The sequence below is a fragment of the Phodopus roborovskii genome, unplaced genomic scaffold (assembly GCF_943737965.1).
Source record: "Phodopus roborovskii unplaced genomic scaffold, PHOROB, whole genome shotgun sequence".
Taxonomy (NCBI): domain Eukaryota; kingdom Metazoa; phylum Chordata; class Mammalia; order Rodentia; family Cricetidae; genus Phodopus; species Phodopus roborovskii.
Window position 1 is genome coordinate 3051990 of NW_026126616.1, and position 25079 is coordinate 3077068.

At 47.3% G+C, this 25079-nt stretch overlaps 2 protein-coding genes across 2 annotated transcripts in view; one reads left to right on the top strand and one right to left on the bottom strand.

Annotated features, from left to right (window-relative positions):
- The window catches only part of Stab2 (stabilin 2), a 147061-nt gene that overhangs the window by 44250 nt on the left and 77732 nt on the right, over positions 1-25079 (bottom strand). Inside the window, exons 32-41 of the mRNA XM_051206213.1 lie at positions 18575-18673; positions 18380-18487; positions 16779-16910; positions 13179-13307; positions 11687-11743; positions 10193-10285; positions 8873-9068; positions 5594-5689; positions 3462-3507; positions 2682-2758 (exon numbers count right to left, since the gene is read on the bottom strand). Coding sequence (XP_051062170.1) covers positions 2682-2758; positions 3462-3507; positions 5594-5689; positions 8873-9068; positions 10193-10285; positions 11687-11743; positions 13179-13307; positions 16779-16910; positions 18380-18487; positions 18575-18673 — 1033 coding nt within the window. The remainder of the gene's footprint in view (positions 1-2681; positions 2759-3461; positions 3508-5593; positions 5690-8872; positions 9069-10192; positions 10286-11686; positions 11744-13178; positions 13308-16778; positions 16911-18379; positions 18488-18574; positions 18674-25079) is intronic.
- On the top strand, positions 20623-24212 carry LOC127237823 (activity-dependent neuroprotector homeobox protein 2). The gene has a single exon (XM_051206212.1). The coding sequence runs from the start codon at positions 20623-20625 to the stop codon at positions 24046-24048; it is 3426 nt and encodes a 1141-aa protein (XP_051062169.1). The 3' UTR covers positions 24049-24212.

The following is a 25079-nucleotide window of genomic DNA, read 5'->3' on the forward strand; positions in this document are numbered from 1 at the left end:
AGCATTTTCTTTATTAGTGATTGGTGGGTGCGGGTTCAGCCTGTGGTGGGTGGTTCTATTCCTGAGCTGGTGGTATTGGTTCCATTAGAAAGCAAGCTGAACAGGCCCTGGGGAGCAAGCCAGTAAGCAGCACCCCATCATGGCTTCTGGATTAGCTCCTGCCTCCAGGTTCCTGCCCTGCTTGAGTTCCTGACTATTTTCAATGATAAACTGTGGTATGGGAGCAGAAGTTGAACAAATCCTTTCCTCCCTAAGTTGCTTTGGTCATGGTGTTTCATTATAACAATAGTGACACTGACTAAGATGGAGGGCGAGAAAAAAAAAAAAAGAATCATTATTTGTCTTTTCCAGCTGTTTTACTAGCAGACTGTGTACTTCCCTCTGCAGTGACCATGTGGCCTCAAGGCCAGGGCAGCCTGCACCCTCTGAGAGCTCCTAAGCTAAGATGGTCTAGAAAGCTAACTGTCAAAGCTCCCAGTATAAAACACTCAAAGAAAAATGACACTAAGAGCTTTGTGTGTGTGTGTGTGTGTGTACACACAAGTGTGCACACACATGTGTGATAGACATTTTATTCATGATAGTCAAAACCTGAAAACAGTAATCAGAGGGTAGGATACTCAATGAAATTAACTCAGCCATCAAAAGGGGAGTGAAATGAGCCAGACTCACTAGCATCCATAATTCCATTCACACCAGATTCTAGAAGAGAGAAAACTCTCTCATATCACAGAAAGATTATAGGGGTCTCTGAGTAGGAATAGGGGTCAGTAGGGCTAATGCCAGCCAGTTCACAGGAGGGTTTTGGCTGAATTGTGCTGTGTTTGATTGCATTGGTGGGTGCATGTGTTTGCTGCATGCCATCATGCTATTTACTGATTCAGAATGGATCAGTTAGTGTTTATAAATCATAGCTCAGAAATGTTTATTGAAAGAAGACCCAAATGGCAGTAGAGAAAATTCTCGTGTTTTCTCATTTTCCAGGAGCTCAGCCTGAGTGAACAGAGCATTCTGACTTCTGTTTTCCCCTCACAAGCAGAGGAAGTATGATGGCTCTAAGTTCTCATATGAATTTGGATTTCTCAGACTGTATTTGCATTCTTGGCTGTGCATGAGAGAGAGAGAGAGAGAGAGAGAGAGAGAGAGAGAGAGAGAGAGAGAGAGAGAGAGAGAGAGAGAGAGAGAGCCTGTTCATGCATGTATGTGACTGTATAGGCCAAAGATCAACGCCAAGGGTTGTTCCTTGGAATGGTCCATCTTGTTTTTGTTTGTTTTTCATCGTAGCTTATTAAGTTTATTCTTTAACAGTTTCATACCCTATAATAATGCATCCTGGTTATTCTCACTGCTACTCTTCCCTATCTCTGCACCCTCTGTTAACTCCTACCTCTCCACAAGCCCATTTCTCACATTCACATCCTTCTGCTTTCAAACTATTGCAGTTGCCCAGGCTGCCCATGTGACCATGGGTTGGGAATGCTCTGCTAGGGTTTGGTAGGCTCCTCAGCAGCTACACAACCGTAGGCAATGACTGTCCCTGTCTCAGAGTCTACCAATAGCCAATACCAATAGTTCAGCAGAGAGTAGGGTCTGCTGAGCTCCTCCCCACCCCCAATTGGCTGAGAACAGGCTTAGCCTCTGGCAGGCTCAGTGCAGGCAGCTGGCCCGAACTGAGGTGATGGCTGCAATGGCCGTCCACACCCAGCAGACAGCATTTCCAGCCCTTTACCATGCTCTGCCTCTTACATCCTTCCTGCTCTCTTCCTCAATGCAGAGTACCCAACCCTAGGTGGGTACTCTGAAGGTCCTATTTAGGGCTGAGCACTCAGCTGCCACTTTTTCTCAGTACCCTGAACATCACCACCCTTCAGTGCAGAGAAGAGTCTCTAATTAAGGCTGAGAGCAGCATTTGTCCAGGTGCCACACCACTGAAAGATTGCAGAGTATCTTCCTTTCTAGTGCCCAGTGTATGTTATGTACTCTAACAATAATAGCTCACGTTTCTTAGCATTCACCATGTATAATCTAGATCATATACAACTACCCGATGTAATGATTCTCATAACTGTCCTCAGCTTGCAGATGAGCAAATGGTTAAAGACACAGCCAAGCAACATCCCTGAAGTAACACAGATGTAAGTATTTCAACTCAAACTCAGAGGTCTAATGATGAGGCACGGGCCTGCCCTCTGCCCTCTGCCCTCTGCCCTTTGCCCTCTGCCCTCTGCCCTCTGCCCTCTTGGCTATTGTACTCAGGAACACTGTTTCACCCTTTATAACACTCTGCAAGGAAGGCACTTTTATGCTTACTTTACAAATGAGCAGAGCGGCTCAGGGTAGTTAAATACCCTGCAAGGTTACGAGTCTGGCAGGGGGAAGAACCAGGACTTAAACCCTTTACTGATGCCTCAGCCTTTCTCAATCAAATCTATAGCCTTTAAAGCCCGGACTTGACTCCAAGTGCTCTCAAGGTTGTGCACCGCTGCTCAGATGTAGTGTAGTTGCACGTGTCAAACAGATGCATTTGCTTGCCTATCCCGAACCCCCAAGCAGCCACGCAGAGCTGGGCACCCTCAGTTCTCAGTTACATTGAGTCACCAGCAGTGGCTGGCACCAGCTCCGGAGGCCCAGTCGGACGTCTCAGCCCACACAAGCCCTTAGCAGATCTCCGTTCCACCTGCCTGTGCAGACTGTTCCGTTCCCTTGGAATCCTGCCGCACATTTGCACGAGGCTTTGCCATCTGGATCGAGAAGGCAGCTGTAGTGGAAAAGAGCAAATGACATGTTCGGAGAAACACAGCATCCCACATACGACCTATAGCTCCCCTTCAGCCCAGCATCCAGGCTCACTCTATGACTCTATGAAGCACTCAGAGGCTCTGCTTACAGCTTGAGGGGACAGCTGGCTCCTGGCATGATCCCACCACAGCCGGTGAAGAGCCGCAGCCGCTCCAGCCAACCCACACAGCTCACAGGCCACCCATGCACTTGCTGAACTTACTTCATGTTGTCCAGAGGTGAGACAGAACCCCTGAGGGCAGCGTGATTATTATTGCCGTTTATAAGCGAAGAAACCGAGGCAGGGAGGAAGTAAAGAATTGACTCTAGGTCACGTGACAAGTGACAATGATGGCGGATGGCTGTGGGTTCAGGTCTAACTCCAGCTACTAGGCTTTTTATTAGTGTACAGGAGGACTAGGGCCAATGTTTACTGAAAGCGATGGCCCCTCCATGAAAAAGTCCTTGTGGGTGACAACTTGCATTCTGGGTACGCCACTGGCTGCTTATGGAACATGCTGCATCTGGCCAACTCATGGTGGTTTCTTCAGAGACATTCAGTTTCTTTTTTAAATGCATCCTACATCCTCATCAAGGATGTCAGGAAAACACTTCCCCCAGGGTAGGGCCCGAGGTGAGAACCTCTGAGCGGGTATTGTTCCCACAGGTCAGAGGACACCTACTTGGCACTGGTGTGGCAGGTCCCATCGCAGTTGTCCTTCGTGATCTCTGGAAAAGAAGACCAGTTGCCTGTGAATGTTTGCTTTAGTCCCTAGTAGTAGAAGACTGAGTTTCCTGAAGCCGTTTTTTAACTATGTAAAATCCTTGCCACTGTGTAAATACTTTTCATGTTGTCTTCCAGGGAACCCAGAGACAAACCTGAAGGTCAAGTGCACTAATGAGGCATCTCTTAGAGTGGATGCTCCTTGTGAAGACCACACACTTTGGATGGGGTAGGTGCTAACACTTGCTAACCAGCTAGATGCCAGCTGGTGGCTGGCCTGTGAATGCTCCTGAGGGGAACTCTGAATCTTGTTCTGTAGGTGACGAAAAGCCATAGCAAGTTGTCAAGAAGTCCTGGGGATGGGGTGGGGTGGGAAGTGCTGTGTCTTTCATCTGTGTTTTGGAAAGTTCTTGTAGGCATGTGGAGGATAGAAAGGAGATGGGACCTAGGATGGAAGGTACGGTGCTAGATCGCAAGTCCTGTGGTGGCAGGGGCAGGTGGAAGAGAGATTGCAGAGACATGGATAAGCAGAACATGCAGAGATGTGAGTGAAGGGCGGGACTGCCTGAGTCATGGTCTGGGCACCGTCCTCAGCATCTCCGGCACCTACCAGTCTCCACTTCATGTGACACCCAGGGGTCTCCTTTGTCCACATCCAAGTTCTGCCGCTGCCTTATCTAGGAATTACACTAATTGTCTCCTGGAATGTTGCCATAGTTTCTAGGCTGTTCCCTGTCCCTTTAAGTGAGGTTGGTCTTTCATGCACTGTGCTCCTAGAAGCATTTATTCAGGGTTTTAATCCGGGTTTCTTCCTGCTGGTGTGGCCCCTACCATTCTCTGTGGCCCTCTTCCAGACTGAGCCCTGCTTTGGCGCCTCGGCGTCTGATGCCTGTGCCGGGATGCCCCCGGCCTGGAGTCCTTTAGATTCCCCAGGTTTGGCGTTTGTACAGCTCTGCCTCCTACCATTCTTCTAGAGCTTTGGCGATGACAGTCCCTCAGACAAACCCTGTCACTGCAGCCCTCACAGGGTCAGTGGGCACTTGTGACCTTCTTTGTAATTGCTGCCTCAGAAGGGACCATAGTGTCTCTGATGCTGGCTTCCAGGGTCATTCCCATCAATCTGGTGCCTGATTGCTTTCTCTTCAGTACAAAGAAGATGCCATTGCAGCCATGTTTAAAACTCTTCAGTGGCTCCCTACTCGTTTGAGTTGGGAAGCCAATGTGTCTCTCTTTTAATGATCTGGCTCTTGCTGGCCCCTCTAACCTCTTCTCATTCAGCTTGCCTCGTCCCCCCTGTTCTCACATCCTGCAATCCCTTGGGTCTCTAAATGTATGCAGATTTTCCGTGTCTTTGAAGCTATTCCTTTCCTTTCACTACTGTCCCGTGGAGTGCAGTTAGACACATCGATGCAATGGGAGACTGGAGCAAGTGAGCTCCCCATCAGACCCTAAAGCTGGGAAAACAATGCATTGCTATTCGAAAAGAGCATCGAAGCCCTTCCAGAGGATACCAGCTCCTGTCAGACACCCACCTCAGAGCTGAACACGTGAATTAACAAGACAAATTCGGAAAGAGGCATATAATATACACTCCTTGTGACCCTGTGTATGCAGCAGGACATTGGCTTCAGAAAGTGCCACTGGGGAGGGGCTGCTTCTTGGGGCCAGATGGCTTGCATATCTATCATGGGTGAGGCGGCCGTTTATTCACCAGCACTGTGGCAAAGGAGCCCAAAACGATTCTTTCTAATAACATCATCAATGATGTTGATGTAGGCACATTCACATGGAGGAAAATGTCCATTGTTTTTGTGGTATGAAGAAGGAGGTTATAAAATAAGTAGTCGCTCCCCACACATATGGTCTATACTCAGGCACACAGAATATCACCAATAGGGGTCTGCAGTATTGGTCATATGGGTGACTTGGTTTCTTTTTTGTGCTTTTCCTTATTTTACAATTTTTTTGTAACAAGAAGTTATAGTTATCCTCAGGAAGTGCTAATGGCATCGTTTCTACTTTAGAAAGGAAAACAATGTGTGTTCTGAGAGGCAGGATAAGGACTGAGCACCCAGAAGGACTCACTCTTACCACGGTCACAGTTTACTCCTCGCCAGCCAACATCACAGTCACACGAGCCGTCTCCTGAAGGTCCTTGGCTACATCTCCCATGGACACAAGAGCATGCTAAGTAGAAAACATGACCAGACTCGTGTTCAGCATTCCCTTTACCACTTACGGGGTGTACTTCCCTGTACCCAGTCTCTGAGCAGGGCCTTTGGGAGGCCTGAGGTCAGAGGTCACTGGGACACAGGCTCATGCCACAGTTCTGGGACTGTGTGGCACTGTGGGAATGTGACTTAGGACTAAACTCTCCTCAGCTAGGGTCATCTGAGCATCTGGGATTGTGTGGGACCCTGAGAGAATAGACTTCAAAAGATGCTCATCTGGCTGGGCATGGTGGTGCACACCTGTAGTTCCAGCACCTAGGAGAAATCTGTGAGTTCAGGGCTAGCCTGGTAGACATAGTAAGATCCAGGCCAACCAGGGCTAGTAGTGAGACCCTGTCTCAAAAGAAAGGTGTCTATTTGACACCAGGTTTGTAGGAACCTGTTTACTCTGCCTTCCCCAAAGACAAAAAACTTCATCTTAAAGCAGGGTCCTGAATCTCCTTAAGAATTTACTGAAAGCTGGGTTGTTGAGGCATTTCTTGCCTTCCATTGAGTCATGGCTTATGGGTACAGAGATGTAAAAAAACACATTAAGCTTCAAATGTACAACCTAGTGATGACATGTACAAAATGTTAAGGGGGCAATGTATATCATTAAATATGTAGTAAATGCTCAATGAACACGAGAATCCCCCCCAAATGATTAAATGAAAATATGAAAAAGCCATGGGGAAATCTATTATGTTGCAAGTCAGTTTAAAAATACTATTTATTAAAAGGAGTGTGGACAGTGCTACTTCTAAAGTCATGGGGATTTAAGAAAAAGTCCAGTGCCAGGCGTGGGACACCTCCTTGTGAGCTGTTGTCAGAGAGCATCCAAAGGTCCCCAAAACTATGCAGGTATTTATCATTCCAGGCAGGATGTGATCGTTAGTGCAATAATGTTCACTGGTAAGGGGGAACCCAACACACTTCTTATCCAATTTTAGGCCTGTCCGCAACAGAAGCTCAGACATGGTCAAACTCAAGAGCTAGGGAGACAATGGTTCCAGAGGGGAACTTATTACTGTTGTTTTGCTGAATGGACATGGTGTCAAACCACTCTCTGAATGTTTATGTGTATATTCGTGGGTTAGTGCTGCTCTTGGCCTTGGTCAGAAAGGCATTTGTTTATTTACAGTGGGCGTGGTTAGCTGGTTAATGTAATGGTTACAATGATGAGAATAAGTCACCACTGGGCTCTCAGCCCTGAACTGCACACCGGTATCACACCTTGTGGTGCTTGGAATAAGAATGGTCACCATAGGTGCACGTATTTGAATGCTCTGTGTCCAGCTGCTGGACTGTGTGGGGAGGGTTAGGGGGTGTGTCCTTGCGTGTGGATCCAGTAAGCGTTCAGCTATGCCCTGCTGACTAGCCTGCTCTAGGCTCCCTCGTATGACAGTCATGGACTCCGGCTCTCTGGATGCAGGAGCCCCCAATTTTAATATTTCCTTGTCTTTGCCATGGTGTTTTGTCACAGCAATTGAAAGGTAGCTAAGATGCCCCTCCAGGGCTCAGGGAACAGCATGGAGGAGGAGGTGGGAAGAGCATAATGGGAGAGAGCTGTCAACACTGTCTTCTCTCTCTGACGCGGCTGTCTCGCACCCACTAACTCAAGCTGGCACTACTGCAGTGCATGGTTCAGCCACCGCTACCTGCATGAGGCCTGCGTGACCCTGGGCTCATCAACACTCCACCGAAGGGGGAGGGATTTGTAAGCCCCCACTCATCCAGGCAGCTAAGGGTGACAGCGTGACCACAGTGCATCACTGGCATCTGGCCCTTTCCTAAGTAAATAGCCACTGACCCATGCTCTGGCAGTCAACTCTAATTAACTGCAGTGGTTCATAAGAACCAGATATGAGAACAGAAGGGGTACTTGGGAAGAAGGGGGTTCAGTGGGAGGGGCAGATGAAGAGGCGGTAATGGTGGGGACCTTGCTGAAAGAACATTATAGATACGTGTTGAGGATTTTAAAAGAACAAATAAATAAGAACTTGGTGAGAGATTTGAATACTACTCTTTACCAACCAAAAGCATTCATTCAGCTCTGGGTCTTTGTGGACCCCACGGAGTCACCCACAGATTCTAGGTTAGGAAGTGCTGCATGAACGGAAGCCAGTCTTCCAAACACAGAAAGAGAAATTAACACGCTAGTTTCAGTGATATATGGCCGAATTTCAGCCATTCACTTATGTATTAGTTTTGTCTGGCTTAGATCGGCTGGTCAGAACATAGTGATAGCTAAGTTGATGGTTTTAGGACTGGCTGGAACAAGGAGCTGTTTTCTGATCTAAACAGAAAGCTCTCCTGGTGTCCCTGGGTACCAGGAAGCCCAGATGGGTAAGTTCAAGAGGAAGTGCTGTACCTCTAACTGATCAAACATCAAATCGTGGTGCGTGCTGATGGTGGATCAAGGAGTAATCTTCTCAAAAAGGACAGATTGATTTAAGAGCCAGGCTTTGGGGTCAAGAAAGGTATATATTCAGACTTGAGGTCTGCTTCTCCTCAGCTGACATTGGGGGAATCCATTCATGTTCCTGGCCTTAACATCCTCATTTGTAAAATGGGTACAGCAGCGCCATGTAGTAAAGTTCCTTTGGGATTAAATGAGTCATTAGGGAAAATCTGTTCCCCCCCCCACTAACTACTGAGCAAGCCCACAGTGAAAGTTTAATTACAGTGATTAGCACATACAGGCGAACTGAGAGACAGGGTTAGGCTGAAAATGTCAACCAACAAATTGGGGGTGGGGTGGGTGGGCACATCCAGGTCAATGACTGGAAATGTTTTGGAATCCTGCTCTATACAAACAAAACAATTCAGGCTTAAAACAAACAGACGAACAAATACTGGTGACTGCAGCCTACGCTGGTCTCAGATGCAGGGCCATTTCCCTGCCTTAGCTTCCTGGATGCTGGGAATACTGTAACTGGGAATACTGTAACTGGGAATACTGTAACTGGGAATACTGTAACTGGGAATACTGTAACTGGCTCACAAAGAGTCTTACACTCTGCAGTCACACTGCTGCCGGAGGAGAGGCCGGGGAGGGGGGGGGGGAGCACAGAAGCTACTGCTCTTTTATCAGATGCTGCTGGCTAGCTCGGGTCTGGGAGGACTGAGGGGGCAGGGTCTGGGCAGCAGCGATGCTCACCTTGGTCACAGTGGACGCCATACTTGCCCTCTATGCAGGTCTCACAGGCGGTTCCATTGAAGCCCTGCCCACACTGGCATGCGCCAGTGCCATTCACACCATCCAGACAGAAGCCATTCCCAGAGCACACATTCTGACCTTTCCCGGGGCAGGCTTGGCATTGTGGGCCAAAGAAGCCAGCACAGCACGCTCTTGTCTGCAACAGAAGGGCAAGGTGGGGCATGTTTTCCTTAGGCTCTGGGGACTCCTGGGAGTCCGTGTGAGCCTGCCTGTTCCTTAGACTCCAGAGTTTCTAAGGGGTAGGGGCAGAGTCCTCTGAGGACTGAGTGAGGCTCAGCCATTTTCCAGGGCACTTGCCAGCTCTGCAGTCTGCAGGCAAGGCCCGGGGAGAATCTACAGACAAGAGATGAAGGATGCCAAGGAGGGAGTCAGGGAGAACAAACCAGATGAGGCGTGCCTGTAATCTCAGTAGTTAGGAGGGCGGCCAGTGCTAGGCCAGCTTGGGTCAGATTAACAAACTTATTATTATTGTTGTTGTTGTTGATGTAACTTGTTAGCTGGTGCTGGCCTTGAACACCTGATCGTCTTCTGCTACTTCCTGAGCCTGGGATTATAGGCTGGTGCCCCAGACCAGTTCTAAGTAACAGAGAGCAGCACAGCTGATGCTGGATGAGTGGTAGTAAACCCAACAAGCCTTCAGCACCTCCAAACAGGGGCGCTTCATCTATGGGAGGAGCAGATGCTCTCTGGGAGCCTCTTGGGGTTCAGGGAAGCCCATGGGAGGTCTGTTTGGCTTCGTTGACTTTATTCTTAAGTGCATTAAGACATAAAACTCTGTCCAGTGCTACCCTCTGCAGTGTAAACCCTTGGAAGAAGAGGGATCACCCTCCAGGGAGAAACAGGACAGTAAGCTATAAAGAATTTTCCAGAAAGTTCCAAAGTGCCAATCAGAAATCCTGGGTATTCTGACTGACCAAGTGCCTCTTGCTTCACCTTGCTGACTGTGTCCTTTGTCTCTTGGTTACATTTGATTAAGTAATTGATGTAGCTAAGTTTAATCTCACATGCATGTGTTGGGAGAACAGGGTACCCTACCTTCCACACCCTCAGCTTCTTCCTTACACAGTTGAGGGCTTTGGCTTCTGCCCACTTTCTGACTTACAGGCTTTCCACATTTTCTTGCAGCCGGTACTACACTGGCTGCCAGTACTACATGAGGAGCAGATGGCAAGAAGGACACTTGCCAAAGCCTTCTGAGAAATCTAGTGTGTGGCTGACGGCACAGTTGCTGAGGCCTCGGCCAGGAGAGCTCATACTCACGATGACGGTCCTCACACACTTTTGCTGGCACCCGATGAATGCGGACCGCTTCCCCATGAAGTAAATGGTGTAAATGCATTTCCTTGTCTCGTCCTGTGGAATCACAAGGATTTTGTCATCCCTTTAGTTAGGAAGAAAGCTTCCCAATTTCTGTAAGTGGGGAACAGGTGACACTTTTTCCTCTAACATATTCTGGCAAGGGTGGGTTGTGGCTTCTTGGTGAACCCCACAGTACCGGCTACTCCAGGGTAGGTGGCAAAACCCAAAGTCACAGCAGGGCTCACTATGAAGAACATTTCTCTAGGAGACTAAATCAATTTTTACAAGAATTTAAAAATATTCTTCCAGCTCTGTATAGTCATTAATCTTAAGTTTTAATTTGTTTATTGATTTATAACTGCCAAATCCGAGAAAGAATTGTTTGCTCATAAAGACTTATAATCTATACTACCAACTTAAAACCCAAGTGACAGACCCAGTATTCACTGTTTGTCTTGAGTTATTATTACTATGCTATGGAAGGATAGTGTGCTTGTTCCTGTAATGGTCATGAGCGGAAGTAGCTTTTGTATAAAAGGATGCTGTAAGAAACAGATTGGTAATTGATTTAAAGATGTGTCTACATTTTTAATGTTTGCATCTGTTTCTTTGAGAAGGTCATCTGTGACTTCAGTTATAAAAGGGAACCAGGAGAGAGGACACGGAGACTGTCTCCTCTTATAGAGTATCTTGCTGTTGTCCTTAACTGGTTAGTATAAAAGCCATAGGATTGCATGTTGGGCCCATTTCTATTTTAATTACTAATTACATTTCCTGTATTTAAAGCTCTGAAGATGCATACCAATGGGGAGAAGGGACATCCGAGTGTACTCTCTGGGCATGACATAGCCATTGCCATCATGGATTCATAGCACTGGGCTTACACAAGACTGCAGCAGTCAAGGCGGGGGGAGGGGGGGTGGGGGGAGCCCGTGGGGCCCTCGCCCTCCCAAGGATACTGATTACTGATGGTTGGGTTGGGGGAGTCATGATCTTCAGCTGTGCCTTCCTTGCTGGAGGAGACACAGTCCCACACCCATGGTCACATTCACAGCCCTGGTTAAACTCCCAGGGACACAAAACAAAAGCCCTGACTGTGGGAAAGGAACTTGCTTGTGTGGCTTGACAGGTAAGAAAGGGTTGGGGTGAGATGAATCAGAATGTATTACATATTTCCATGTATATTTATGGAACTGCCAAGGAAAAAAATTCATTAATAAAGTGAAACTTAAAAATATAAAAAGGAAGTGATGTCCCTGCATACAGGGCTATAACCTCACACACACACACACACACACACACACACACACACACACACACACACACACAGTGCTAGAACTAAACCCAGGGAGGGGAAAGGCGCAGAAGAAACACATGCTTTCCACTGTGGACTTCCTCTTATCAGGAGTTTAGTATTATTATTATTTAAAAACAAAACAAAGTAAGTTTACTTACCATTGGTTTGGTTCCGAGTGGGCAGATTGCTAGCTGGGAGCACCGTCCACATATTCCCTTGGTTAAAAAGTGTAGAGATAGGAAGTCAGGTCAAGGTTATTAATATTAAATTCAGTGCAAAGCGACGCTGAAAACGAGAGCTTGGAGCTGCTGGTTTTAGAACACAGGGCTGAAGGTGGAGGGAGAGCTCCTGCTCAAGCTCCTGAATGTCCTGTGGTTTTGCATATATGAACACTGCTTTCGTCTACAATAGTCTTAAGAACTCAATGGCCTCTTAAAGCGTGGGAGACATCAACCATTTAAATCTGCATTCTTTCCGCAGGTTTACTGGTGCACTGGGACCCTTGTTTAGTGAACTGGGTCAGATAAAGAGACTTTGTCATACACTGTGCTTGCCTGGACACTGCAGAGCTGGGGCCCTGCACTGAAATAACACACGCACAAAACAGAAGACAGAATGGCAGACACTTTTGAGTGTTACCTTCTCCTAAACTGGGACAGGGAAGGTCATTGCATCTAGCTATTGGTACCTGCTTGACAGTGTAGTGTTACTGTTGCAAATTCTGTCTCTAGGGCCAGGCTGCCCGGGTCTGAATCCTTCTCTGCTCCTTGCTACTACTCAATGAACCTCTCTGTGGCTCATTTTCCCATCTGTAAACTGGAGGCGATCAAAGTCCTGCTTTTCAAGGTGTTGCGAGGGTTATATGGGTTAGTATGTGTAAAATGTTTAGAGTGATGTGTCAAGCGTGTAACGGCTGTTGCTAATACTAAATCCGCCACGCGGTCTCACCGCCTGCAGGGACAGGTCTGACCGCTGCATTTGTATTACAATGAATCCACCCGTTCCACACTCCTCTGGCTGACCAGCCTTAATCAGTGCTGTCACAGGTGACCCGTGGACCGCCGTGTCCCTTTGCAAGGGAGCCAGAGTTTCAGAATCCTGCTCAACACAGTCCTCTATCTGAGCTTCCCCAGGCATGTGTCACCCCAGGCAGGATGAGCTCACTGAGCCTTGCGTTCTTTTTGGTACATTAGAGATGCTCACTAAGTAGTCTCCTTTTCAGTACTCAGGATTGAACCCAGGCCCTCACACTTACTGGGCAAGTGTTCTACTTCTCAGCTACAGCCCCAGACACAATAAATGAGGAGGTTTGGAACTAAATTAAGATAATCTAATAGAAAATTCTTACGTTTAAAATTATTCTTATTCAAACAATTTTGTGTTACATTTTTATTTTGTGAGTGTATGCATGTGCAAGTGTGTGTGTGTGTGTGTGTGTGTGTGTGTGTGTGTGTGTACACGTGTGGAGGACAACTTGCAGAATTCACTTGTCTCCTTTCTCCATATAGGTCTTGGGGACTGAACTCAGGTTCCTGGACTTTGTGGCAAGCACCTTTACCCACTGAGACATCTCCCTGGCCCCCTGTTTGAAAATTGAAAAGGAAAAGCCATCACCCACTATTTTCATCACTGGTCCTTGATGTAACTTACTCTCACAATAGTGGTGTCATTCTTGTCACAGCGATTCTTCTGAATATCCAGAACGTTCCCCAGACCATGGAGCACTCCTTTGTCAGTGGCCACATTGGTGTAGTTTATTGGAACTTCATTTACATATAGCTGTGGATGAGAGAATCAGATATGGTTTTATTAAGGTGGTATTAAGGGAGATGCCAAGGACAAGAAATGGACTCCATCAGTGCCACAGTAGTCAAGGAGATATTCCATCAGCGCGACAGTAGTCAAGGAGATATTCCGGCTTGGCTGGAAAGTACCACAATGTAGTTGATGGAGCGCTGGCTTGGAAAAGGGAAGTCTGAATCAGTCTTGCAAATCATACCATAAATCTGTGTGGTATTTGGTCAATTGCTTTCCCAAACCTCAACATTCATCTTTGTAGAGGGAAAACAGACATGGCTCTAAATTATCTCTAGGGTATTTTCTATCTCTCACATGAATTGGTTTATGTTTGCTTAAAAAATATTGCCTTGAGATCCTTACGCTTGTGCTCATTGGCAAACTGGCTTTTTGGCCATGCTCATCTGTGCTGTGGTCTGGTGGTCTCTGAGGTAGGGATGTCTCCCCTTAACTAAGACACAGAGAACACAAAGCTTCCTTTCTCCAGCTTGTGTAATTTTCCAGCAACTCTTAGAAAGGCAAAATGACAGTGAGGATGGGCAAAAACTTACTCTACAGAGCATGTAATGTGTTAGTGTTCAATAAGGACTTAAAATTCACAAACAATATCAACACTCTTTACTTTTCAAATTGCTACTGACTGTGATAGTCTCTTACGATTGGCTGGCAGTAAAGTGGTCTTCTGTTTGGGGTAAGTGAGGCCTGAGCTCCACATTGCTGCTTCAAGGTCAATGAATATTGAGAAAGTCTCAAATAGTGATTGTAGCACAAACTTCCAGAATTCCAAGATGTTGAGCTATTTTTGAATATCCAGAGAACAGCACATTTGATGCATTCCTACTTAATTTGGCATTTAAAGGGGCTGAATCATTTCCATCATGAGACATAGCTAGAAAATTATGGGTTGCACTGAAAATTTTCTATAAACACACCTACTCAATTAGAAAGCCCTTTCCCTCTGCTTGCAACAGAGAAATTAAAAGCAGCGTTTCTATCGTGTTAATGTTTGCTCTAAATCAGGGAATTTCTGGGCTAGTAGAAAATGACAATCATAACACTGGAAATAACTTAAACAACAGCATTTGAATATTCATCTCTACCTGATGAAACAGAGAGTACAGATTAAAATAACAACAAAAAGGAAAGCTTTCTACCAATCAGATAATAGCTATTTCTGGAAAAATAAATGTATTTAAAAGGAAAATGTATTTGCTAGACTCTCAACACTGATAGGGAGTCAGAGAAAAATGTTTAGAATTAGATTATTCTAAGTAACGAAGAAAGTAAAAGAGCCTTAAAAAAAGTCTCTAGTTAGATTTTTAATTTTTTTTTTAGACAGGATTTCTCTGAATAATATTCCTGGCTGTCTTGGAACTTATTTTGTAGACCAAGCTGGCTTCAAACTCACAGAGATCCTCTTCCTCTCAAATGCTGGGATTAAAGGCGTGCACCACCATACCCAGCTCTAGCTAGATTTTTTTTTTAACATAAGTTTTTAAAGTGTATGTAAAAATTACTTATTTAAATGATGGCACCAGTGAAGAAATTTTTTAAGGCTGTTACCTTTTAAAAGGATCAAGTGATATTACTGCTTCTAAGATTGCACCATTAAGTGCTCATTCTATGCGGTGTGTTTGTACTCTCTTGCTGCCCTCTCTCCTGCTCTCTCTGGCAAGTTCTTGTGACATAGCTCAGTGTCTTAGTGACTGTTCTATTGCCGTGAAGAGACACCATGACCAAGGTAACTCTTAAAAAAACGAAGCATTTAATGGAGGGTTTGCCTACAGTTTCAGAGAGTTAGTCCATGGTCATCATGGAGGGGAGCAGAAGGGAATGGTACTGGAGCAGTAGCAGACACACAGACAGACAGACAGACAGACACACACACACACACACACACACACACACACCCAGAGAGAGAGAGAGAGAGAGAGAGAGAGAGAGAAAGAGAGAAGAGAAAGAGAGAGATAGAGATAGAGAGAGAGAGAGAGAAAGCCTGGGCCTGATCTAAGCCTACTGCCATAGCTATTCTAACAAGGCCACACCTTTGAATTGTTCCCAAACAGTTCTATTAACTGGGGTCCCAGCATCCGAACATATAAGCCTATGAGGGCCATCCTCATTCAAACTTGGGTTACCCTAGGATGGCCTCAAACTTGTGATCCTTTTTCCTCAGCCTCTGTGCTGGCTAGTTTTTATATCAACTTGACATAAGGTAGGGCCATTTGGAATATGGAATCTTAAGTCAAGAAGATGCCTCTATAGGATTGGCCTGTAGGCAAGTATGTAAAGTATTTTCTTGATTGATGTTTGACATGGGAGGGCCCAGCCCATTGTGGGTGGTGCCACGTCTGGGCAGGTGGCCCTTGGTTATATAAGAAAACAAACTGAGCAGGCCAGAAGCATCATTTCAGATCCTGCCCTGTCCTCTCTCAGGATTGTTCTGTTGCCTGAAAGCATAAAGTGAAATAAACCCTTTTTTCCAAGTTGCTTTTGTCACGGTGTGTTTTCACAGTAACTGAGAACCTCACTAAGGTAGTCTCCATAACCCTAAGATTATAGGCATATGCCCTGCCCGGTTCTATAATCTCTGGCTGTCCTGGAACTCACTCGGTGAATTTTTCTTCTGATAATTTATTTTAGAATTACACTGTTTCTTGTTAAAATTTCACAGTTTTAAAATATGGCATTTGAACTACATGAGCTGAATTGTATATTAACTACAGTAACTAGCTTCACGAAATCTTTTTTATGAATGCTAACCATTTAACTACTTAGGCAGTGTGTAAGGTGATCTCTGGAGTGCCAGGGTGGTAGCTGATACATATTTGTGATTGTGCAATATCAATATTAACTTGTTTGACGGAAGGACTTTATACATATCATTAGACTACTGACTCCCTGAAGCCAGGGTCACATCCTGCAAGTTATTTTGAGAAACAAAGTTCCTTTCTATCCTGGAAACTGGAGGCTGTCTGTTGGGGTTGTGCCACCAGCTGAGGTTGCCTATTACTACTTGGATTCCAATACCACAATACTTGTTCTTGAGTTTTGTTAAAAAGATGTACCTGGGGGGTCTGAGTTGGCTGTTAGTTTACTGTATACTGCTTTTATTATGCTTAGGTATATTCCTGTTATTCCTGATCTCTCCAAGACCTTTATCATGAAAGGGTGTTGAATTTTGCCAAAGGCTTTCTCAGCATCTAGTGAGATGATCGTGTGGTTTTTCTTTTTCAGTTTGTTTATATGGTGGATCACATTGATAGATTTTTGTATGTTGAACCATCCCTGGAGCAAGCTCCCCATGGAGGGATACTCCTTAACCTAGAGGCAGGAAGGAGGACCTAGTCCCTACTCCAAATGACTTGATAGATTTTGTTGATCCCTCCTGGAAGGCCTCACCCTCCCTGTTGAGTGGGGGGGCATGGGAATGAGAGAGAGGGGGGGGAATACCTGGTCATTGTGGAGAAAGAAGCCCAGGAGGTAGGAGAACCCCAGCATGGTCTCTCGGTGCATGCCGTTGTGCAAGTCGTTCTTCAGGAGCTTCTCCCCCAGGACCACATGGTACCGAAGTATGTCTTCCTCCTGTGTCACACGTATAAGGAAAAGTCAGCCAGCGAACCAGCCAGCTGGCTACACCCTGCTGTACTCTGCCATAATCATGGGGTCGCAAAGAGAAGAAGCAGGCTGTCCATGTAGTAGACAATAAGGTGAGTTGTGAATTCCAGGTAGGATGGCCAAGAACATCTAGACAGGCATGATGAAGGTGCACAGCGGATTGTTTAAAATGATTTCTCTGATATTACAAAGACTTCAGCTTCAAAACTCCAACATAAGATGAGCTTTAGTAATTAGTAAAAGTTATATTTCTAAATAAAATAGAGGATAATATTAGTGATAAGAACATGAAAATTATTCCAGGTATTTCAGTACCATTAAAACAAAATAGAAATATGCTTTCAAAAAACACTATCCAAAATAACTGTAATCATTTATATCAATGCAAAGACTTTCGATCTAGATAAATAAATAAAGCCAATAAAAAATGAAGAAGAATTGCAGTGGCAAAGGGGTATTTTTTTCCTGACATTAAGAAAATGACACTGGAGAAAAATCTACGAACAAATGCTTAAGTGGTTTCCGCCTACATAAGTGGTTTGGACTGTAATTATAGATGTTTCTTTGATATACAAATTAATATTTTCGGTTTTACTTTATAACCCCAATGAGATGTTAAGACCAATTTTTTTTCCACATGAAAAGAGAACACATACTTTTATGGGCACTAAGTAAATGTCTTCAGTTAAAACGTTTTTTGTTTAACATTTTATTTTCTCTTTGTGTGTATGTTCATGGCTGCTGTGACATGCGGAGGTTTGTGTGGGGGATATAGAGATGGATGAACAGATTTTGATAAAAATCAGGACTATGACTGGCATATGACTGATAGATTGAAAATTGTAGACAGAAGTGTCTGGTCCTGCGGCCGCTCAGTCACAATTAAACACAGAGGCTTAGGTTAATTGTAAACTGTTTGGCCTATTGCTCAGGCTTACAAACTCTTACAACCTAAATTAAATTAACCCACAGTTCTTATCTATGTTTAGCCACGTGGCTTGGGACCTTTTCTCAGTATGCATTCTTATCTGGCTTCCTCTGCATCTGGCTGGTGGCTGCATCATCCCTTGTCTGGTAGCCCCCTATACTTCCTGTTTGGCTACTGGCCAATCAGTGTTTTATTAGACCAATTCGAGCGACAGATCATTATAGTGAACAAGAGCATCACCCCACATCAGAGAATGTTGATGGCCTGGGGAGCTGGCTCAGTAGTAAAATGTGGGTACTGCTCTCAAGGAGGACCCTCATTCTTATCAGCCTTCTTATGACCACCTGTAACTTCAGTTCAGTGTAACAACACCTCCTTGGCCTCTGCAGGCATCTGTACCTATGTATACACACACACGCACACACGCACGCACGCACACTCATTCACCCCATTAAAAATAAAAATGAATCTTAAAAAGGAGATGTTAACTGCTGGGGCTGACACTTACCAGGGTTGTGGCTTTTTTCTCCCTGATATAATTCTCGATGGCTTCATTGTTTGGAGCAAACACAGTGTAGGTGTCTGCAGCCTCGATTGCATTTGCCAGATTGTATTGCTGCAAAGAAAAGACAGGACAGCCAGTGAGGGATTCCAGTCCCCAGGCAGCTTGATGGGACGTTTATGCGGAGAACATGGTACTTGCAATGATATAGCCTCGGAAGACGGAATAGTCAGGCATTTGGTCCAGACGGGTGAGCAGGTTTGGTAAGGAGCCAGTTAGACTTCTTTGGGGGATCAGCACCTGGGAAAAGAAGCCCCAGAATTCTATTTAGCAAATTTTCTGTTCACTAATAACTATGGAAGTCCTGTTGGGTTTTTTTGGTCAGTTAACAGAATTGACTAAAAACATTTTGATAATTTACAAAATAAATTATTCCAGGATGCAAAGTGGCTATGCCAGAAGGAACTTGGAGATGTTAGCTCGAGTTTAGCTCTGCTCCTTTAATGTACTCTCCATCTGGAGAAATATTCCTCTTCTACAAAAGACTTTATAGATCTCCCTAGGAATCCATTTTAACTGTCATTAATTTAACCTGTTAATTCTTCACTTCTTATCCTGGGAACCTTAAGTCTATCATATGCCAGTAAACTTTGGCTTGATAAAAATAAAAAGATAGGACGATTTTACACAAATTATTAGGTTTCAGACTGTGTGTGCCTGTGATGTAGGCTTGGAGCTCAGGGCCTTGTGGAGACATTCCCCCAGCTATTTCTGATGCACTCCATATTTATAAGGTCCGGGCTTCAAACTTTCTGGACCCTCCTGATTTAGCTTCCTGAACCATGGGACTACAGGCAAGTGTCAGCACGCCCCGTCTGATTTATTTTAGTCTCAAGCGCCATGAACTGCCTTGTGTTGTCAGAAGTAGCGACAGTGGTATCTGCTGCGCCCGTCCTCCGAGTCCCGGCCAGGCGCTATGCGGTCACGGCCGCCTGCCCTGGCCCTCTGACGTCACGGCCGCCTACAGGGCCCTCTGACGTCACGGCCGCCTGCCCTGGCCCTCTGACGTCACCGCCTGCCCTGGCCCTCTGACGTCACGGCCGCCTGCCCTGGCCCTCTGACGTCACGGCCGCCTGCCCTGGCCCTCTGACGTCACGGCCGCCTGCCCTGGCCCTCTGACGTCACGGCCGCCTGCCCTGGCCCTCTGACGTCACGGCCGCCTACAGGGCCCTCTGACGTCACGGCCGCCTACAGGGCCCTCTGACGTCACGGCCGCCTGCCCTGGCCCTCTGACGTCACGGCCGCCTACCGTGGCCCTCTGACGTCACGGCCGCCTGCCCTGGCCCTCTGACGTCACGGCCGCCTGCCCTGGCCCTCTGACGTCACGGCCGCCTGCCCTGGCCCTCTGACGTCACGGCCGCCTACCGTGGCCCTCTGACGTCACGGCCGCCTGCCCTGGCCCTCTGACGTCACGGCCGCCTGCCCTGGCCCTCTGACGTCACGGCCGCCTACAGGGCCCTCTGACGTCACGGCCGCCTGCCCTGGCCCTCTGACGTCACGGCCGCCTGCCCTGGCCCTCTGACGTCACGGCCGCCTGCCCTGGCCCTCTGACGTCACGGCCGCCTGCCCTGGCCCTCTGACGTCACGGCCGCCTGCCCTGGCCCTCTGACGTCATGGCCGCCTGCCCTGGCCCTCTGACGTCACGGCCGCCTGCCCTGGCCCTCTGACGTCACGGCCGCCTGCCCTGGCCCTCTGACGTCACGGCCGCCTGCCCTGGCCCTGCCCTGGTCGTGAGCTGGGGAGCCCGGCTGCGCCCTTCGGATGACGGCGGAGTGGGCCGGCACGAGCGGAAGGGGAGGGGCCTCGGGCGCGCTGTGCCATTGGCTGCCCGTGAGAATATGCAAATAACCCTGAACGTCACTTCCTCCCATTTGGGCGCCATTTTCTCGCGCCTGCGGTGGGAGGCGGCGGCGCTGAGGGCTCGCGTGCGTCCGCTGTAGGTGAGGCCGGGCCGGGGCGGTGGGGAGGACAGGGGTGGGGAGGGGAGGGAGGAGAGGGGAGGGGAGAGAGGAGAGGGGAGGGACGGGGAGGGCGGTGTGAGCGGCCCGGTGTGAGCGGCCCGGTGTGAGCGAGGCCGGGAGGAGGCGGGGCCGGGCCGGGCCCCGCCCCGCGGCGGAAGTGGGAGCGGAAGTGGAGAGCGGCGGTCCTGAGGCCCAGGCTCCCTTATTGCAGGGCAGAGCGTTTAAAGCATGTTTCAAGTTCCCGTGGAGAACCTGGACCGCGTCAGAGCCCTGCGGCCCTGGGTGAAGCGTGTTCTCGGCGAGGTGGGGCTGCACAGCGCCCAGCAGCTGCTGGACGCGCGCGCAGGCTGCGGCCCGGGGGACGCGCACTTTCCCAGGACGTCCTGGCCAGATGTGGCTCCAGGGCAACTTCTCAAGAGCAAAGTGAGGTACCGATCCAAGCCTTACTGCTGCGGCCTTTGCCAGTACTCGGCAGATGCGCTCGCTCCTCTCAAGAATCATTTGCATCGTTGCCATGAAGATGAGGCGGACCAAGAGCTGCAGATCCAGTGCCCGGATTGCTCATTCACTTCGCGGCCGGATGTGGTGAGCACGCACTTCTCCTTATTCCATGAGCCAGCCGGGAAAGTGGACAGCCCCAGGGAGAAAGCCCCTGGCAGTGGCAAGGCGCTGAAGGGCTATGTAAAGCATTTCACATGTTTGAAATGTAACTTTTCCAATACGTCCTTCTACAGCATGAAGAAGCATGTCCTGGTCACTCATTTCCAGTCCTTACTTAATGCTTACATTGGCTTTCAGACTAAGGAGGAACAGCAGCAGCCCAAAGCCACTCCACCACCTGAAAGATACTCCTGTAGAAAGTGTAGTGCCGGTATGTGCAGCCAGGATGATCTGATGCCCCATATTTTGACATCAGATGCACACAAGGACTTGGAGAATAAGTTGAGGTCTGTGATTTCAGAACACAACAAGAGGATTGGGCTTCCGAAGCAAATGCCCATTGCTCCAAAGCCACAGGCATGCTTGTCCAGGCCACCAAACAGCAGTGCTCCACCCGCAACTGCTCCAGCAAAGCCACCTTGGTCCCACCTTACCTTGTCACGCAACACTCCAAGTCCAGTCTTGGTACAGCCAGTGACCGTGACCCAACCTGTGACCTCTGCCCATGTACAGCCACCGATTGGGACTCCATGCACTTCCTGGAGCCTCACTCATTCTCTGTCTGCTGCTGCCCAGTCCCACGTGGCTTTTGCCTCCAGCCCTTTACCAGGGGGCCAGACCAGCCTCACACTGCAGCCTTCAGCTCCCTCGTCTGCCCTTTACTCAGGCAGCGCTTCACCTAATCAGCCTATAGACTCTCCTGCATTACCTGTGAGTCGGTCACTTGGTCCTGTGAATAAGTCTGTTGGAATGAGTAATCTCCCAATGGGTCAAGCCATCCAACCTGGGATTTTATCCCTGACACAGTCCATGGGATCTGCAAGTGGACCAGCAGGACCTCCAGTCAGATCAGTGAGGCCTAAAAGTAGGCCAGTGGAGACCACAAGCAGACTGATCAGGCCTGGTACCCCATCTTCTGGTCTTTCTGTCTCTCCTGGGGTTCTTCAGACACCTTCACCAGGAACAATTTCTGTGGGTCAGGTAGTCTCATTGGCAGTCCTTCCTGAAGGTCAGATGACCCCTGCTTCTGTGATTACTGCACAGACAGAAGCTTCTGGGGTCCTTCCCACTGGTCAAGCAGTTGAGTCCAGGGTTCTCCATGTAGGCCAGATAGTCTCATCACAGGTTCTCCCCTCTGGTCAGACAGTGTCTTTAAGGGTTCTCCCTGCAGATCAAGTGGTATCACCTGGGTTTATGCCCCCCAAAGAGCTGGTGATCTCAGATGTCTCTGTGAACCAGGGTGTGAGCTCTGGGGTTTCTTTGCTTGGTCAGCCTGTTACATTAGGAGTTCTTCCTGCAGGCCCACCAGTTAGACCCAGTGTGCTTCAGCTCTGTCAGTCTGTTGGCACCAGCCTCCTGCCGGTGAACCAGTCAGTGAGAGCTGAGCCTTCACAGAATACCATGTTCCTCAAGTCAGGCCCTGTTTTCAGGAAGCTCCTTCCAACAGGGACACAGGTTAACGGGAGACCCATTTACATGCTGGATCCAGTGCCTGCCACTCAGGGTGCTAACCTCATGACTGTCATTCCGCCCCAGCTATCCAACCAATTCCTGTCCCCCAGTGTGGGTCCACAGATGTCCAATGCTCTACCCAGCTTGTCCTCCTCACAGGGCCTGGTAAACACTGCAGACCAGAACATATTTGTTCAGGTCTCTTCACCTGAGGTGGATATGAGTATGGTTGTCAGGCAGGCCAAACAGTGGAAAACATGCCCAGTTTGCAAAGTATTTTTCCCATCCAATGTCTACCAGGCTCACATGGAAGTGGCTCACAAACAAAGCCAGTCCAACTCCAGTGAGAAACTTGAACCAGTAAAGCTGGCAGTGTGTGCATCATTTCTGAAGTGGACAAGGGAGAAGGCCATGCGTTGCCTCTCGTGCAAATGCCCAGTCTCAGAGAAGGAGCTAATGTACCACTTACTCACACATGGCTTGGGGTGCCTGTTATGCCCATGCACTTTTCACACCATACAGGGTCTCTTGGAGCATAGCAGAATTAAACACTGTGAGAGGAAGAAGCTGTCTTTGGATTACAGTAACAGGGGCTTCCGGTTGAGCCTAGATGCAAATGGTGACCTGATGTTCCCCTGTCTTGATTTCGTCATCACTCTGCCAAGAGAGAAGATTGGAGAGCAGGAAGTCTGCCTGGCTGTCCTTTCAGGGATGTACTCCACATCACTGGTGCCCTTGTATGTTAAGGTGAGGCCACAGGTTAAGGTTGTACCTAAGCTGCTCAGTGAGCAAGGGCTGACCTGTCCCCTCTGTTTGAGCACATTCATGATATCCGATGCCTACATGTTACATTTGAAGGACAGACACCATATTATGCCAATGGCCTATACAGTGCTCAGGTCTCCTGCCTTCAGATGTGTCCATTGTTGTGGGATCTACCCTGGATGTTTGACTGTGGCAGCCATCACTCTTCATTTACTGCATTGTGAACATGCTCCCAAAGAGAATGGTTCAGACCAAGTTGGGCCCGATTTTGTTGAGAGCAGTGAACTGCAGTTTGTCAATGGGAAAAGGAGTACCGATTCTACCTATCCTGTAAAGAGAAAGTGGCAAGATGACCAGATGAGGGATGAGAAAGTTCCCTTGCTGGTACTAAAGGGTGATGCAGCATCATCAGGTCCAGAGGAAGGGACTGGTGTTATGCCTTTGAAGAGACAAAGGAACGAAAGTACAACTGATGGACTGGTAGCCAGTGATGATGTACTCCAGATCCTAGCATTAGATCCCCCAAAATGCAAAGACTATTCCTATGAGAAAAAAAAGCAGTTTCTTAGAGAGTATTTCCACAAGAAACCATATCCTAGCAGAAAAGAAGTAGAACTGTTGTCTTTACACTTGAAGATGGAAAGAATTAATGTGGCTTTGTTTTTTGGAACAAGAAGATATATTTGTTTGAAAGCAATAGAAGTCCAAAGACCTTCAGTACTTCTTGGCTTTGATATGTCTGAACTTAAAAATGTTAAACACACACTGAACTTTTAGTGTGAACCACAAAACTTGGCTTCAAGTCCTAGGCAGTAGTTGAGCTGACATTGATACCCTCCTTTGCTCTGTTTTGTTAGTTTCTGTGGCTTTCCTGGATGTTCAGGTGCTCAGGAAGACTTAGGGTAGGAAGCAAATGCTACTCCAGATTTACCAATTCCTGTATTTCACTCTCCCCTCCCTCCCTTTCTCCCTCCCCACTGTTTTTTGTTTCGTTTTGTTTTGAGACAGGGTTTCTCTGTAGACCAGGCTAGCCTCAAACTCACAGGGATCCACCTGCCTCTGTTTCCCAACTAACAGGATAACCACCACCTGGCTTCTTAGTCTTAAGTGCCATTCTCCCCTTCCCCTCGTGTGAATTAACTTTTGTTATTTCACATATGGCTCACTTTTTTAGTAGCTTCTGTATCAAATGATATAAACCTGGAATCTAAAAATACTTACCCTTTAGGAAATTTCTGCTTGTTTGTAAATGATTAGTGTATTGTTCAGCAGCCAAGGACAAAGCTGTATTTAGAGAAGGGAACATTGTCATGTGTATGGCTTTCTAAGAACACTTTTTTTAAAAAAAAAATTTCTATTTTATGTATGAATGCTCTGCATGACAGAAGAGGGCATCAGATCCTATTATAGATGGTCATGCACCTTGTGGGTGCTGGGAATTGAACCCAGGTCCTCTGGAAGAGCAGCCAGTGCTCTTAACCACTGAGCCATCTCTCCAGTTACCAGCTCTTTTTTTTTTTTTTGGATCATTTTTGTTTGTCTTTTGAGATAGGGTTTCTCTATGTAACAGCCCTGACTGTCCTAGAACTCAATATGTAATCCAGGCTTGTCTGCCTCTGCCTCCTGAGTGCTGGAATTAAAGGCATGTGCCACTACTGCATGGCAAAGAACACAGTTTTGAACATTAAATTCTGTTAATATAATTTTTATTTATATTTCAGGTTTGTACTGAAAGCTTTAAATAATACAATTCATAGAAAAACTAAATGCTTTCATTATTAAAATTATCCTTATCTCAGGGTCTTGTA